The sequence below is a fragment of the Balaenoptera musculus genome, chromosome 9 (assembly GCF_009873245.2).
Source record: "Balaenoptera musculus isolate JJ_BM4_2016_0621 chromosome 9, mBalMus1.pri.v3, whole genome shotgun sequence".
Classification (NCBI taxonomy): Eukaryota; Metazoa; Chordata; class Mammalia; order Artiodactyla; family Balaenopteridae; genus Balaenoptera; species Balaenoptera musculus.
The window spans coordinates 78,170,174-78,187,555 of NC_045793.1; the positions used below are offsets into that span (position 1 = coordinate 78,170,174).

At 39.5% G+C, this 17,382-nt stretch overlaps 1 protein-coding gene across 4 annotated transcripts in view; it reads left to right on the forward strand.

Annotated features, from left to right (window-relative positions):
- The window catches only part of ELAPOR2 (endosome-lysosome associated apoptosis and autophagy regulator family member 2), a 185,674-nt gene extending 169,299 nt beyond the window's left edge, over positions 1-16,375 (forward strand). For 3 of the 4 annotated variants that reach the window (XM_036864513.1, XM_036864514.1, XM_036864515.1), the window contains 2 exons: positions 403-568; positions 13,261-16,375. In XM_036864513.1, the coding sequence (XP_036720408.1) occupies positions 403-568; positions 13,261-13,320 (226 nt within the window). In that variant the 3' untranslated portion in view covers positions 13,321-16,375. The remainder of the gene's footprint in view (positions 1-402; positions 569-13,260) is intronic. The other variant, XR_005021329.1, reaches the window with a different exon arrangement.
- The last annotated feature ends 1,007 nt before the right edge of the window (positions 16,376-17,382 follow it).

Sequence of the window (17,382 nt, forward strand, 5' to 3'; positions counted from 1 at the left end):
AAATCACTTGCCTATATAATATTCTCATCCTACGAACTAAACTTTGGAAAACTGCATAGTAAATTAGTTCCCAAATATTTATAAATGAAAAAAATGCGTTCAGACCTCTAATTTTCTCTTTGTTTTTCAAAAACTTTTCATAATTGGATACTTGAATCACTGTAAAATAAGTATGATAGCGTTAACTATATTGCACTGATTCTCTGAAATTCTGGAAACGATTGGTGTGTAGACGGTAGATTAATGAGAACACATAGTGTTATGGCTATGTGTGAAGGGAATATGTTGGTGAAACAGCTGTACTCCACGACGATTTAATTAGCTGGTGTATGACCACCCCAAATAAGTATTAATTTATATTAAACAGCCACTTTATCTATTTATTTATTTGCCGCTACTTAGACTGGAATACAAATATTCCAAATTAGTAATGACGACAAACTCAAAAGAGTGTGAACTCCCAGCTGCAGACAGCTGTGCTATCATGGAAGGAGAAGATAATGAAGAGGAAGTTGTATATTCCAATAAACAGTCGCTACTGGGAAAACTCAAATCCTTGGCAACAAAGGTGAGAGCAGAATTATAACCTGGTATTTCTGTGTATTTATAAATAAAGGGGCCATATTAACCTAACAGTAGCAGTCATGCAAACCCTGTCATTCAGGTTGGGTATTTATCCAGTAGAAATACTCTTAGAAGTACAGAAGGCTGTAAATACAAGAATAATCACTGCAGCATTGTTTTTGTTGGCTAACCAGGTAGAAACAACTGTAAACACCATCAGTAAGGACTTAGATAAGAAATTTCCATATATCAAAGTAGTGGGATGCTGTGCAACTCTGCAGCTGTTAAAGATTGAGATGTCTATGTGTACTGATATGTCAATGGGTCCAGGGTAAATGAAGCGAAAACAACACGTAGACTCTTGCATTTCTATTAAATATACATTTATAGTAGTATTTGAATAGGAAACTACTAATGATAGCTGCTTTTTGAGAGTTTTGAATTAATGGGTGTCTTTAGTCTTTGAAGTAATGCAGTTTTATAATATTTGAATTTGCACAAAGATTATGTATTATAGTATTAAAAAACAAACATTTTAGGTAAGTAAAAGATCTCATTTATTTACATTTTTTATTTTATAACAAGATTGTTTCATACAGAGGAGATAAAAGTTATATAAAATGTTGAGCTATTACTTATCAGATGCCATCACATTTGTCGGCTTTGAAATGATTACTATATCCAAACAGATAACATGAAGCCCTAAGTATTATTTGTAAACACGTTTTATTGACATTCTTCACCATTGACTTAAAAGATGAAACATTACCAGTTTACCTACGCAGGATTAAAAACAGAATGAAACCAGAAAGAAAACCCATTTCAAAGGATTTTCAGCAGGAAGGACATGTGGTGAAAGATTACATTTATTGAGAGTGTCTTAGTAATCGTTTCCTAATTTAGGCACATAACTATATCATAGGGGATCATTTAAAAATAAAACAAATAAGCCCTATTCCCCTTACACTAATGGTTATTTGATTTTTCTTAATATGGTAGTTTAGGGAGGATACTATTGCCGTGGGACAGTGAATGTACAGAGATTGTCAAGAGCTGAGATTTTACCCTACTTGCAAGCTAACAACTGAGCCTGCCATGGTTTCATGGATACTTCAGAAGACATGGGACTTCTGATCAGAGACAAAGGACAGTTTAACACTCACAGCAGAAGCACTAGCCAAAACGTCAGCATTTATACCAGTTGCAAAGCCCTTCTTCCTGCAGATGACTCTTGTACACACAGTGGTCTGCCTTACAGGAAAGGAACCTTAAGCTTTGGGAACCTGAATCTTTTAGAAAGAGCAGCAAGCATCTCTGTCTTTTGTTCCAAAGGGAGATAGTGTTGTTATTTTACTGGACAGGTAACATGCCTGTTCATTGCTCAAGAGGGAAACACCATTTCTAAGACTGTAAGCAAGCCCGCCCTTTGCTCTGGAAGGACACAATATCTTTATTTTCAAAGGCTGCTTTCTATACAAAGTCCTTTGAAAAGGTAGTCTGGAAAAAAGGGAAGTCAGTATCTCACTCATAAGATAGGCAGAAATGCCAGAGAACCATGGGGAGTTGTCTCCCAACAGATCCAAACCTCCTTCCTACACTATCTTGGCTTTTGACAACTTTCCCATTAGTACACCATTCCACTGTTCACTCTGATTAATCTGACTGGCTGCGGCTGGAATCAAATCTGGTCAATTTGCTTCATATAGCACTTAAAAAATAGAGCTACTCCCAACAAGACACCAAACAGCAAGATGAGGCCAACCTGTATTATTAACCTTGATCATACCAGGGTTCCAGACTCAACTAACCAAACAAATGCCTTAAGTCATCAGGGTCCACCTTAGAAAGAGGTGGCTTTCTTTTTAGGTCCCTGTATTGACCTTTCCACTCAGCCTGAGACCTTTCCACTGGCACTGAGATCTTTCCTCCATAAGGTTCAGATGGAAGAGGGTTAAGGACATTTTCAAAAATTTACAAAGACCCTATACATCTCCCACTGTTGTCTACCTGGGCCATGGTAGGGGAACTTGGTGAGCGGTGTCCTCAACCAGGTGGTCATTATCCTTTTGGTCCAGGAAGATGGCAATCCAACAAGACAGTCCAGGCACAAAGAATTTTAGTGACTGTACAGATCTTGTCTTGGCCCTCAGGGAGGAAGTATAAGGCAGTTATATTGTCCATAACAATGTATGGACAGTGGGTTGATGTTGACCTGAATGCCTTCAAAGGCTGAAGTGGTCTCATGGATTACTTCAGTTAGAGTCAGAAACAAATTTTGTACCGCCTTTTCTTTCTTTTAAAAAAAATTTATTGAAGTATAGTTGATTTACAATGTTGTGTTAATTTCTGTGTACAGCAAAGTGATTCAGTTATACATATATGTATTCTTCTTTATATTCTTTTCCATTGTGGTTTATCACAGAATATTGAATATAGTTCCCTGTGCTATACAGTAGGACCTTGTTGTTTATTCATCCTATATATCAGTGTAATAGTTTGCATCTCCTAATCTCAAATTCCCAATCTTTCCTTCCCCCACTCCCCCTCCCCCTCCCCCTTGGTAACCACAAGTCTGTTCTCTATGTCTGTGAGTCTGTTTCTGTTTCATAGATAAGTTCATTTGTGTCATATTTTAAATTCCACATAAGTGATATCATATGGTATTTTTCCTTTTCTTTATGACTGACTTCATTTAGTAATGTAATCTCTAGTTCCATCCATGTTGCTACAAATGGCATTATTTCATTATTTTTTATGCTCCATCTTTTCTAATTGAATAACTACCCATGGGGTGAGTGTGAATAACAAGTCAGTTATCCCCCCAGGAGCCTCTTCTGAGTAACCAAGGGTAGCCTGATATTGAAAAGAGCCTTGCAGTTGTCTAAGGGCTACATGATCTATCGAGGATGTTTTCATAAACAGTTGAATTATGACCACTTATGACCACTCCTAGAATACAAGTACAAGCCATGCTGTTTTTAGGAGAGAAGTTAACATCTGGTTCTATACAAAAAGTACAGTCCTAGAGGTACACATGGTGCCTCTGGAAAGAAAGTATTATTTATAGTCGTTAGGGACACCAAGTGGGACCTATTTAGTTAGGCAGCACTGGTTGATGGTGCCTGCGACCTCCTTGCTGGCTTGTAAACCTTAGCGTTCACGTCAAACAATTGTGGCTCTTCTTTGTCTTTGGAGAGACTGCTTGAGGGCAGTTTGTCCAGCTTTTCCTGTTCATCCATGCCGCAGGTGGGTGGTATTTGTCCACTCCATGGAATGATTGAGTGATGGCAATGGGAATGGACACGTTGATCGTTGTTATTTTGGGGCAGAAGCTGGCATCATCCCTGCTGTTTCTGATAGAATTTTCAGTAAGTCTAAGGGGAATGGCAACCAGATTGTGGTTTGAGCATCTGGTGGACTTGGTAGACCCAGTAGTCAGTTAAATTTAAGGCACTTGCAACAGTTTGAGAGCGGAACACTAAGGTGTTTTCCTTCATAGGAAGGTGACAGGGTGGCTTTGAAAAACAAATAATCGTTAGTATCCCTTCATCCTTTGCACCTCTCAGGGCCTGAGGTACCTCCTTCCTAGGTGCCTTATTATCAGACTGCACTGTTGATCTTCCACTGGTACAAATCAGTTTGTCCCATTTCAGTAGCTAAAGCTCCACCTTATTTCTACTCATCCCCTACTGGAGTTCTGTGCTGCCAAACATTCAGGTGCAAGAAGGTCAAGGACTTTTAAAAATGCGTGTGGAGACCTAGTGTGTTTTCTACCTTTGTCCATGTGGGATGGCACGAGGTCTTGATGAGTTGTGTACTCAACCAAGTAGTTATTATCCTTTTGATCTAGGATCGTTGACAGTCCAACAAAACAATACAGGTGGCTAAACCAGAATTATATTTGAATCTTCTAGGCTCCCTTCTGGCAGGGCTACCACCAGACGTCCTGGGGGTTGCTGTTGGGATAAATGAGGACCCATCATGCCAGTAGTGGTCGGGGCAGAATCCTGGATTTTCATATGGGTATATAATCTTATGTAGGTTGTATTGATATATTCTTACTTATTATATATTTTTACTAATAATTATCTATGAAGCAGCCAAGAGGAGATAATCTCTTAATCCCTTTCTGGAAATAGCCATATTTAGTAACCGAACTGCCTTACTAAGATGTGTGGACCAGGAGGAGGTGAGGGAGATAGAGGCAGAAATCTTTTTGAGTCAGTTTTTGAGAAGGCTCTTCCGATGATCAATGCTCCCTTTCAATGGTAGGAAGTGTGGAAGGTCCACTAATACCTCTACTCCCAGTCCATTGTTCTGGTAGCTTTTGTGATTTAAAAAAAAAAAAAAAAAGGGACACCACTCTTAGGCTGCAAATGGTCCATAAAACCACAAACATTAAACAGATGTTTTTCAAGGGCCACGGTGGTGTGACTGGAGTTGGCCAGTCACTCTGGAACAGCAACACCATGACCCGAATGGGTGTCAACAGTGATGAGGCACCACCGATAGCCCCAAGAGGTGATCAGAGGTCTGATTTAATCAATTGTCAGGGAAATATTGGTCAGCTTTTGGTGTGACTCCCAAGTCTTGCATGCTGTGGTAACCTCTGCGTCAGAAAAATAGAACCCTTCACTTTGTGCTCAGTCTGTGAAGGCAGATTTATTGCCATGCTGGACAGGATTCAAATGCTGTGTAGGGTTTGTGGCAATCTGTCTGGTGCAGTCTCTATAAGGTGCTTAACTCTGTTTGGCCTTTTCAGAGGATGGGCATCTACCTAAGTGACCCAGATGATTTGATCAACAGCTAAGATTTGTTGCCCCAAAGAGAGGTTAAGAGTCAGTGGTTTTCCAAATGGCAGACCAAATAGTTTGTTGACAATGGCTATTAAATCTTGGCAATAGCTCAAGAGTAAGTAGAAATATAACAAGGTTTATCAGAAGAAGTATTGGCCATAGCTATGAGAAGGGCTTTGGGTTCTGGCCATTGAGCCAAGCAATCTTGTTGGTTTTCAGTTACGCATATTTGTGCTGAAGTTGGACAGCTGCAGCGGGTGGTGGACACCATTGGGTTTCAGCTCAACCAAAACGTCAGTGAACCAGGCCCAGGCATGAAGTAGAACTTCGGTGAACCAAGGATCCCACGGAGCCAGTGGCTTCATTTGGGTCAGAGGAGTAGGGGATAACCTTTCTCTCAAAGAGTCTGCTGCCATATTTTCATGTGAGGCTGAGATGTTGCTGGGTCAGGCCAGTTGTATTCTTGAATATACCATTCATATTTGACAAGTGAGACTTATTGGACGCTTCCCACCTTGTTGACCTACCAAGAGTGGGACTATCAGGCTATAGAGTCCCAAAGTGTGTGTGGTAATGGCATTCAGTTTTGACAAGAGCTCAGTAACAAGCTAATAGCTGCTTTTTCGAAAGGGCTATAGGTACATGGTGGCCACATCAAGGTGATGAGTCTAAAACCCCAAAGGGTGCCTCTGAGGGAAGGCTGCTTCCCACTGCCACAGTCTCCAATTGACAAAATCATTAATCGCAAAGAATTGTATCATAAAGTGGTCATTAGGGCTGTGAGGCCACAAGGTAGAGAGCATTACTCACCTTGCTGGGCAGTTGATAATACAGCCTGTTGGCTTGGGCCTAACTCAAAAGATACTACTTTGTGGATTAGCTGATATGACAGAGCAAGTAGACTACTCAAGTGATACCATACTGTGTCCAACAGCAGAGTGCAGTAAGGTGCTGGGCTGTTTTTTCTCAACTGGAAGATAGATAAAGCATTGCACATCTGCCCACCTGGTCTCAAGAATCTTTACTTAGTTGGCAGCTCCCTGAATTTTGTGAGGGTTTATCAGCCATCTCTGCTGGCAGGTCTGATAACACAGGCAAGGCTGTTGAGACTGAGGCCTCTGACTTGACACCAACAGGACATCATTTATATAGTGACAACTTTAGGCATCAGAAGGTAGAGGAGCTTGTGTGCAATTCTGACTCACACATTTGTTGCACATGGCAGAGGAGTTGGCAGTGCTTGGGGTAAGTATCCGAGTTGCCCTTCTCTTCATGTGGCTGCTCTTGACCAGGGGATTGTCTTCTGGTGCCTATGAGATGAGGAAGAACAAGCACATACCAACAATTCCTACTATAGATTCAGATGTAACGCAACAACGGCATCTTGAATGGGCACGCAGAACCCTTCACGCAAGGTCACATTATTTTCCCTCCCCCACTGCGAACCTAGCTTGAACCCCATTAGTTGAATTTTCAGGCCCTTTTCCTCTGACACGTTCAGTTAGGATGGTGACTTCGGTGCCTGCAACAAGCAGAGTCAGAAATGTTTGAGTCCCTCCCCTTCCCCAGGCTCCCTTGCAGTCTCAGATGAGTGTTTATGGTCTGCAGTCACTCTTGGTGACAGGAAAACTTGGTCCTTCCCCTAATCATCTTTTTCCTTAAGGCAGCAAAGTCAGCATAGTTGGGGAAGGAAGGGTTAAAGGTGAAGAGGGAAGGGGAGTCTGTGTGACAGCAGCAAGGCTTTGCATTTGCTGTTGTTTTCTGGCAGCTGCTCACAAGCCAACCACACTGCCAGTGTTTTTGATCCGTTCAAAGTTCTATGTTGAAAGGCAAGGTCATCATTCCTGACATCATCTATTTCAGCTTTGGGGACCTTTTGACTCAGAAGTCACAGCCAGCCTGACTGTGCCGAAGGCTGCAGGTCTTACGTTCTTTTGTTGATTTGGGCTTGACTCACACACTGGAGTCTTTTTAAAAGGGAATTCACCTCATTTCTTGCTCCATTGTCAGATTTAAGTGAATGCCTGGTTTAAATATAAAGGATAAGGGACATTTCCCGGGTGAGCCTGACCATACTAACTTATCTAGATGTTTTGGGGTCAGTTTCTCATTCTCCAGTGACCATCTTCCACCTTATAAACCCAATCTGAGGCAGCAAGAGTCCCAGTAGTGGTCACTGCCTCACTAAGTTTTCCTGTGGGAATTCATCTCCAAAAGAGCCCCAGAGGAAGCCATGGCTCTGTAACTGTGGTGAGGACCCGCTGCAAAACCTCTGAGACCTTTTACTGCATCTTTGGGTGGATCTGAAGTTGGCAGGATAGAGTGCCAGCAGCGTTGAGCCCTAGGATGGCCCCGCTGTTTCCATTCTTCTTTTTTTTTTTTTTTTAATTTTATTTATTTATTTATTTATTTATTGGCTGCGTTGGGTCTTCGTTGCTGCGGGCGGGCTTTCTCTTCGTTGCAATGCGTGGGCTTCTCACTGCGGTGGCTTCTCTTGTTGCAGAGCACGGGCTCTAGGTGCGCAGGCTTCAGTAGTTGTGGCACATGGGCTCAGTAGTTGTGGCTCGTGGGCACTAGAGCTCAGGCTCAGCAGTTGTGGTGCACGGGCTTAGTTGCTTCACGGCATGTGGGATCTTCCCGGACCAGGGCTCGAACCTGTGTCCCCTGCATTGGCAGGCAGATTCTTAACCACTGCGCCACCAGGGAAGCCCTGTTTCCATTCTTAACAATCACTGAGTCCTGCCACATCATCTCCAAAGTGAACCAGCCACAATTCTAGCACTTCACCTGGTTTCTCCCCATAAGTGGTTTCCATTTTCTCTTTAATGCTTATTGTAGGTGCATGTTTCTGGAACCGTTGTTTGAGAGGGGGTGAAACCTTCTTCTCCTGTTGGGATGATTTTTAGTGCTAGTTGCTCCTATGAGGCACACCTGAGCCTGCCTGGGAGGCTGTCCTCCTGCCAGAGGAGAATTAACACCTTCCAGTCGTTGAACTGTGAACTCTTTGAACCCACTTCCCAGTACTCAGCCCACAACCAGCTCCCCAGTTCCTCTTCATTTCCAGGCAAGAAGACGGAGGACTGTTTTATTGCCTTGTTTGCCATACAGTGTGGTCAGCATGTTTGTTCCCAATTCTCAGGGACTGTCCTTAAATCTTGTTAACCAGAGTGTGACGCTCTCTTCTAGAAATGTCTTTATTAACTTCCTCTTCTCATCGGCAAAACAACGAAGAACAGTGAAGGTAATGAAATCGCATTCTACTTACTGGCCAACAAATGAGCCCGCCATAGTTTCCTAGACACTTTAGAAGATGGAATGAGTCTTCTGGGTCAGAGACAAAACACAGCTTATTACTCACAGCATTAGCATTGGCCAAAATCACAGCATTTGTACTGGTTCCTCAAGCCTCACTTCCCACACAATGAAGTGCACTAGATGACGCCTGTATACAGAGTGGGTTATGTTATTGTAGAGAAACTGGCTTGGAGAACATGAGTCTTTTATAATGGGCCCGACATATGTCTGCCATTTGCTCCACAGGGAAAGACAGTATCTGTAGCTTTCTGGGTTATAAGCAAACGTTTCCTTTATTCTAGAAGGAGACTTTATCTGTATCATCCAAGGCTGTTATAGAAACATCTCTGGAAAATCATCTAGAATAAAGGACTATCAGTGTCTTTTCATAAGACATGCAGAAGCACAGGAGACCCATGAAAAACTATCTTCCATCACAAGTTGACTTAGACTTTTCACCTGGTGTGATCTTGTGATTCCCTATTTGTTTTTTGTTTTTTTTTTAACATCTTTATTGGAGTATAATTGCTTTACAATGGTGTGTTAGTTTCTGCTTTATAACAAAGTGAATCAGTTATACATATACATTGGTTCCCATATCTCTTCCCTCTTGCGTCTCCCTCCCTCCCACCCTCCCTATCCCACCCCTCTAGGTGGTCAGAAAGCACCGAGCTGATCTCTCTGTGCTATGCAGCTGCTTCCCACTAGCTATTTTACGTTTGGTAGTGTATATATGTCCATGCCACTCTCTCACTTTGTCATAGCTTACCCTTCCCCCTCCCCATATCCTCAAGTCCATTCTCTAGTAGGTCTGTGTCTTTATTCCCGTCTTGCCCCTAGGTTCTTCATGACCTTTTTTTTTTTTTCTTAGATTCCATATATATGTGTTTGATTCCCTATTTGTAAGGGTGGTATCTAACAATGAAGGGAGCCTTTAGGTGCCAGGGAATGCATTTAAGGGAAAGTCATCTCTGAGCTGAATCTAAAAGAATAAGTGGGCATTATGAGCACTACCTAAACCATTAAGTGTTTCCTTCTGTTACAGTACCTCTTCTGTTGTTATATTATAGCCAGAGAAGTGAAAGCTTGAAGAGATTCTTGGAAACAGTCACAGGAAACAGGGAGGGTAGAACTTTTCTCCCTGAGAAGGTTCAGTGTGCCACATTTTATTTTGAATAGAAATTTTAGTCAATGTAATGATTTTTTTTTCATTTTTTAAGATGAAAATTTGAAGTATTACAGAAAAGTTGAAGGGATTGTGCAGTGGTACAACCATATATCCACCACCTAAATCTTACTCTTTATTACATACCTCTCCATCCCTCTATCCATTTATTGATCTATCTTCTTTTTTTTGATGTGTTTCAAAGTGAGTTTCAGACTTCAATACATTTGATGCCTAAACACTTCAGTTTACATATAATTGATGAGAGAATTCAATATTTTAAGTTTTTTTTAAAGGCAAAATGTTTACACAGAGTGAAATGTATATTTCACAAATACACGATGTGATGAAATTTGAGAAATGAATATACCTGTGTAACCCTAAATCCTGTGAAGATATAGAACATTAGTCTGATGTCTGAAAGTAAACTCATGTCCTTATATGTATACTCAATCCCCATCCCCCAAGTGAAGCTATTGTGATGAACTTTTAAAACTATAGATTAGTTTTGCCTGTTTCAGAACTTCACATAATCGTAATGACAGAGTGTGTAGTTTTTGTGTAAGTTTTCTTCCACTCAGAAAAATCTTTTTGAGATTCATCCGCCTTGTTGTGTTAATCTATAGCAGATTCCTCTGTGTGGAGGAGGAGTATTCTGTTGTATGGATTTGCCACGTTTGTTCATCTTTCCTCCTTTTGATGGACCCTTGTGCTATTTCCAGTGTTTGACTGAATAGAGCTGCTATGAATGCCATTGTACAAGTTTTATTGTGTCCCACTTTTAACATTTTTTTTACTTTTTATTTTTAAATTTTTTTTATGTGTGTCCCACTTTTAAAAATGTTACATATGATTTCATGGAGCAAAAAAAATTATAAATTTCTTAACTACTGTGTCAAGTAAGGTTTACTTTGTCTTATATATATCCTTATTCATGTTCTAAAGGCCATACTTCTTTGGTATTTCCTTATGCACTGGATTTGTGGGGTTTCATTTATAGATTTACTTTACTTGACTTTTCTTAACAATTAAAAAATATCTTCAGTTGATTTTTTTCCTTTTTCTTTTGTTCACGTCACAGTCATTTATGGGATACTATCTGTTAGACACTCCACCGGGTTTTGGTGAGATGTCATATTAGACACAGTTAATCTCAGAGGCTAGTTTATTGATGGAAGACACATGCACATCAAACACACACATTCATGCACACACACAACCCACATACACAGGATCATCCGGTATGACAAGAGTATTGAGTAGGGTCTCTTGGAGTACAGAAGAGAACGGAGTACAGTTAGGTGACTAGTGACAAGCTAAGGAGAAGCTTCTGGGAGAAGTTGGATTTTGAGTAGATTCTTGAATTTAGAGCTTAAAAAGATCATTTTGTATGGCATCTTTATTTAATGCATGAGTAAACTGAGACCTAGAGAGGTTCACTTATTTGTCCAAGAGAGGGTGAGATAGGAATTAGAAACCATGTATTCTGAGTTCCAATCCAGGTTTTTTCCTTCTGCATGATGGTGTTTCAGTACATTTTCACAGCCACTGATTGACAACCAACCATGTGCTAGGCCTTGGGTCATATTATGGGAATTAAAAAGTGAACAAGATACAATTCCTGCTGTTAGGAAGTCCCAGTCAGTTAGTAGTGTTAACTACGCACACACACACACACACACAAACACACACACACACGCACACACGTGCAGGGGTATATATCCCACCACATCAGCCACAGGAGCAAAATCCCATGTGAACACAGAGCACAGAGGACATGGTAACGAAAGCCCTATGAAGCCCTAATAACATGACTGTTTTCAGTGTTTTACTTGAAATATTACCTTGAGGATAACCAACAGGTCTCTGCCTCCCCTTCCCGAAGAACAAATTGAATCAAATCTTCTCAAGGCAGGGCCACGAAAAGCTCAGCTCTCTCTTACAGTTCATGGCTGACACTCTAACACTCTTTCCTGTAATACACTGTGAGCTCCTTGAGGGCAGACGTTTTGTATCCCATAAAGTCTAGTCCTGTTCCTGTAACACATGGGTGCTTAATAAATGCTTGAATTATCGATGGTTATTCCTAGAAAATTAGAGCTGGTAAACATGAGACTGAAGGCAGGCTCTCCCAGAGCCAGTGGGTTAGGGCGCTGCGATCTGCAGGCTGCTCTCCCAGGGGCTTGTCATCTCAGCAGAGGCAGGGAAATGGGATATGCTGGTGTTCATGCTGTGATTGTTTTCTGTAATCCTGACCATGTGGCCTTAAATTGATCTGAAGTCTCTGATTTCTCCACTCAAATGAGAGAAGACACAACAGCAACCTCATTCTTCCTGACAGATACTCAATTATCTATTTCCTGTTTTTTTCTCATTTCACTTCTCTGCTTTAGACACACATCCATGTGCACCCAGGACTGATCTGCCTCATATTTCTTTTATTTTAAAAATAATCCTAGTTCTCTTCATCTTTAGTCTCTTCAACAGCATAGTTCCCCCACCCCATTCCAGCAGCCTTCGGAGAGCTTTGTCTAACAGTGAAAACATTGGGAGAAACCTCACCTCTTATTTCTCTTTTTCCCCATTAAAGAAGAATAATTTATCTTAACAGGCTACATTTTGAATGTATTATATAACAAATGCCAGCAATGATATATTTGCATTAAAATTTTGATTTATTATCCGAGATGACTTGTCTTTAATATCTTTAGTAGGCATGATTCCCAAAGATTTTCCTAAAACATATCAGTGAACCCAAATGATCTTGTGTCTTATTGGTGTTATCTTTATTTCTGCTCTCCTTTTTTCTTATTATTTACCCTGTGTTATCTTGAGAATATTTAGTTTACTATCTACAATTTGCATGGATAGGTCATCTATTTCAGCACCCGGATCAAATATCCCCCTTGCATGGGTCTCAGTGATTTCTTCACAAGAATCACAGCTTCATCTTTTGGTGTCTATTGCAGTCATGTGTTTGCTTCTGTTTTGGATTGTGTGTCTTATCCCCTGGACATCTGTTTGGGATTGACATGTACACACTGCTATATTTAAAATGGATAACCAACAAGGACCTACTGTATAGCACAGGGAACTCTGCTCAGTATTATGTAACAACCTCAATGAGAAAAGAATCTGAAAAAGAATAGATACATGTGTATGTGTAAATGAATCACTTTGCTGTACACCTGAAGCTAACACAACATTGTTAATCAACTATACTCCAATATAAAATAAAAAGTTTAAAAAAAGGTATCCTTCAGGGTAGGCATGCTATCTGTTTTATATCTGCCACCCTCCTTTAAATGTAAAATCCTAATTACAAGTGGCAGGTACATAGATTAAAATGATTTCAGAACTTACTTTCTGGATATGTAAGATCCTAAAATCTTATTGGAATTTTAGTGAGTTGATTTTGTCTTAATACTTTTCCCCCCATAGGACAAAGAAGACCATTTTGAATCTGTTCAACTGAAATCCTCAAGATCTCCAAATATATGAAAGACAGTGCTGTAGCCTTCAGACTAATGAACAAAGAAACCTGCTCTCTAGTTTTACAGGACCATAGTTTAGAGCCTGTCCTCGTATCCAGCACATTGGTGATGTCACAGAGGAGGGCCATGCCGCTGAAAAGGGAAGGAGGTTGAAATGTTAGATTGCCTTATAACATGGTCAAGTGTCTTGCCAAAAATAAGAAAGCAAATGTTTTGAGTCTCAACTGAAGATGAAGCTCAACTCAGGAAGAGATGTATCTGTATATACAAATAACTCAGAACCACGGTTAAGCCCACCGGTGCACTGCTGATGCATGCCATATAATTAATGGGTAACTTTTCTTCTTTATGAATTCTACATAAAAAGTGTGTTTGGAGGGCTGATGTGAGCATATGCATTGTGATCCCATTTATGTCTTGTCTTTGTTTATATTTTGGGGAAGATTTGAAAAAATTTTTAAGGTACAGTTATTTTTTCCCATTATTTATTTTCCTGACAGACCTTAAAACATGTTTTCTATTAAAAATGGTGAACAAAGAAAGACAATAGATTTTTCATTTTTCCATAGGGTATCCTTGTTGATTTCAGAAGCCTAAGTAAGCAGTAATTCTTAATGAAGAGTCAGCATGTGCTTGGGTTATCTAACTTATAATCGCCTTTGAAATTCCATCCTTGTTGGAACTGGTAAGAAGGGCTTGACTGAAAGTGGGATTCTTAAAAATAAATAAATAAATAAATAAATAAAGGACAAGGAGAAGCCTTGACTTTCCACTGATACAAAGAAGCTGACACTATTATAAAAGTCAAATGGCTTGAAACAATTTATGTAATACTTGAAGTATAATGTGGAATGAGTAGGAAAGCTTGTTTATCAAATCACTTGCAAAATCATGAGAAGGAAGTGGGCTGGCTTGTCTATAAGTACAGACAACTGTACAAAGGTATTGGGATAATTTCATGGTCTCCAGAAAATAACAGTGGGACATTTACCCTATGTCAAGCATCAAAGGTTATATGCTTATTTTCCTGCTAAAGACTTTAAGGATTATGACTTCCATGGAAGTTTCCTTTTTAAGTTAGCAAGGCAGGGATTAAATTTTAGAAAATTGCATATAACTGTATTCAGAATAAGAATGTGGTTGTCCCATAAGCAGTTATGAAATAAGTGTTGTTGCTCTTATTCAAAAATGATCCAGGTAATTGTGATATTTCCTGTGATGGACAGGTTATATTGGTATTAGTGCGACTTAAATATTGTTGGTTGAAAGAAGTTTGAATGAAGCTGGATTTGACCAATTTTGTGTAAAACTTAATTGTTTTAGAAGTGGGAAAGAGGGGAGTTTCCTGACCATTTATAATCTAAGGTGCTCTGGTTTGTTTCCAATAAACAGTGATCTTTATAGGTTTTAATCCAGATTTTTTAAAAGCCTGGTGATTGGCCGAGAGAGGCAGGGCATAGGGGCAGGGTTTGTTGAATATTTTGCCCCAAGTCTGTCAATGAGGTATGACTTGTAACTTTTGATTCAGCAGGTCGTCCTTAGTTTTGTGGCAAATGAGACAAAAATAAATAATCGAATTTATCTGACTGGTGGGTAAAACACTGGACCATTCTGTTATTGTTGAATGAATGTTTGTTTTGTGTACATCACTACTGTTGGATTCGTGAGTATAGGTGAGGTTGCCATTGTTTTATTGTTCGTTGTGAAATTCACAGAGGGCATTGCTTTACATAAACGTCTTCCACGTTTAATTTCTTAAATTTTATTATGACGAAGAAATTATTTTGGCATTGCTCATTTTTGTCCTGCCAACAGTGCTGATGAGCCTTTCCCCATCTTGATCAAAATTTAAACAGAAGAATGAAAATACACTTGAAGCGCACCCTTTTAGAGGAACCCTGGCAAAGTCATACAGACTGGACAGAGTCAGGAAGTTTCCGCATAGTCACCTGTCACCTCTCTCTTCATCTTTGCTGTGCTCAACATGTATGTTCCAAGCCGTAGAGATAATTGGGATTTGCTCCCAGGTAGCTTCTTTCTTCTCCTGTCACAGGACTAAAATCTCTGACGTGTCAAAAATGCCTTAAATTTTAATGAACTCTCTGAAAATATAGTTGGTATTCAAGGATATATTTATTTTATTTCTAATTTTAGATATAAAATAGATTTTGGCAGCTCAGTCCCATCTTTGGAAAGAGCTGACTTTTTCCTTTGGATCCCAGTGGGTTGTCATTTTATTCCAAGCCCTGAAGAAGTATGACAGAAGGAATATTGTGAGGAAAATATTCAGATCAATCCTGGCTATAAAACTCACTTTAATTTTATGTCTTGCCTTTGCAAAGCTCAGTGGAATGTTGAAAGGCATAAACAAATTAATCACGTTTCTATGATTTTTAACTGACAGTTGTTATTTCCTTTCCCCTCTAAGTGGTAGAAGAAGTTATTTGTTATTTTTCTAAAAGGCAGTTTTGAAGGCTTAAATACTCCATTAAGTCAACTGTTACCTATAATATCTCTTAGTGCTCTGTCAAAACATTTAAATCAGCTTTCCACTGAATGAGACTATGTCTTCTATGGATAAATTATATCATGCCATTTAACAATGTTGAGCAGTTTGATATGTGTTCACTTGATTTAAAAGATTGGATTCTATTCTTGTTGACTTTTCCCCTCTTTGGTTACCAGTAATCAAGTCCTTTCCGGGATTAAAAATGTTTCATAGTATTTTTGTGTAGATTTTTGTCATTATTTTCTTCCCCAGGAGAGAAAAGGTGGTTTAAATGGTTATGTTGAACAGTTGCTTGGGTCTAGTTATTTGCCATTTGGGGTCTCCAGGTTCCATGGTGGTGGGTCATCGATTGACTCTAGTTCTTCAAGACAGATCTGGTCAACTGTCATCTGACATGTGTCAGTAGAGCTACTTCCTGTGACTCGCGGTCATTCCTAATGGGAGGCTAATATGCAGATCATTTCTCTCTTCCTAATGAAAGTAAATTTCCTGCGAGTCGGGGTGGGAAATTGATTTTATTGGCAAGTTTATTTTATTTATTTATTTTTTTTTAGGTCTGCATGAGTGGTATTTAATCAGCTTTACTGAGGAATGATATACAAACAATAAACTCCATCCATTAAACATGTGCAATACGAGTTTTGAAAGTTTTATATACCTGTTACATCACTACCATAATCAACATACAGAACATTTTCACCACACCGAAAGATTTCTTATAGCCTTCATTTCTCCTTTCACCTCCAGCCTCCAGGCAGCCCCTGATTTGATTTTTAACCATTACAGCTTAGTTTGGATTTTTTATTAATGAAATCAGGCAGGAATGTAGTCTTTTATGTCTGGCTTCTTCAGCATAATGATTCTGAGTTTTATCCATGTTGGTGTGGGTAGCAGTAGTTATTTTTTATTGCTGAGTAATAGTCCATTGAATGGTGGAATTACACTTTGTTTATCTATTCATGGATGTTTCCAGTTGCATTAGAGTTTTTGTTATCACTTAAGAGTGCTGTCTACTTCAGTGCAGACAGGACCAGTTTACATTTCTTCAGTACCGAAGAATCAAGATGTTTTAGTAGGTGAAAAGTATAAATTGCCTCATCTGGCCTATTCCTTGATCTGATTCTGTCTCAAAGGTCCTCATCCTTGAACTCAGGTCTCAACACAGTCAAGACACTTTCCATTACTTTTTTTTCATTGTATTGGCATGTTTACCTTTTGTCAGTGTATTGCTCACATTTACCTTTTGACAGTAAAGATGTATAGAGTAGAACTTCTTCAGAGGACTTACATATCCTCACATCTATTTTCTACTGACCATGAACGTTATCTCAGGTTTACATGCCCAAGTCCTAAATTAAGGTCACCCTAAAGTAAAAGGACTCAAGGGAAGTAAACTGAAAAAAATCCTAACACCTGACTTATTCCTTGGATGCTAAAATGGAGTTCACCTTCACAGTAACTGGCCAGAGATTATACTCTTGCTGGATTTTATTTTGGTTTAACATTTTCAGATGAGTTCATTTTAGGGTCATAAATGAAGGAAGTAAAAGATAGGGGCAA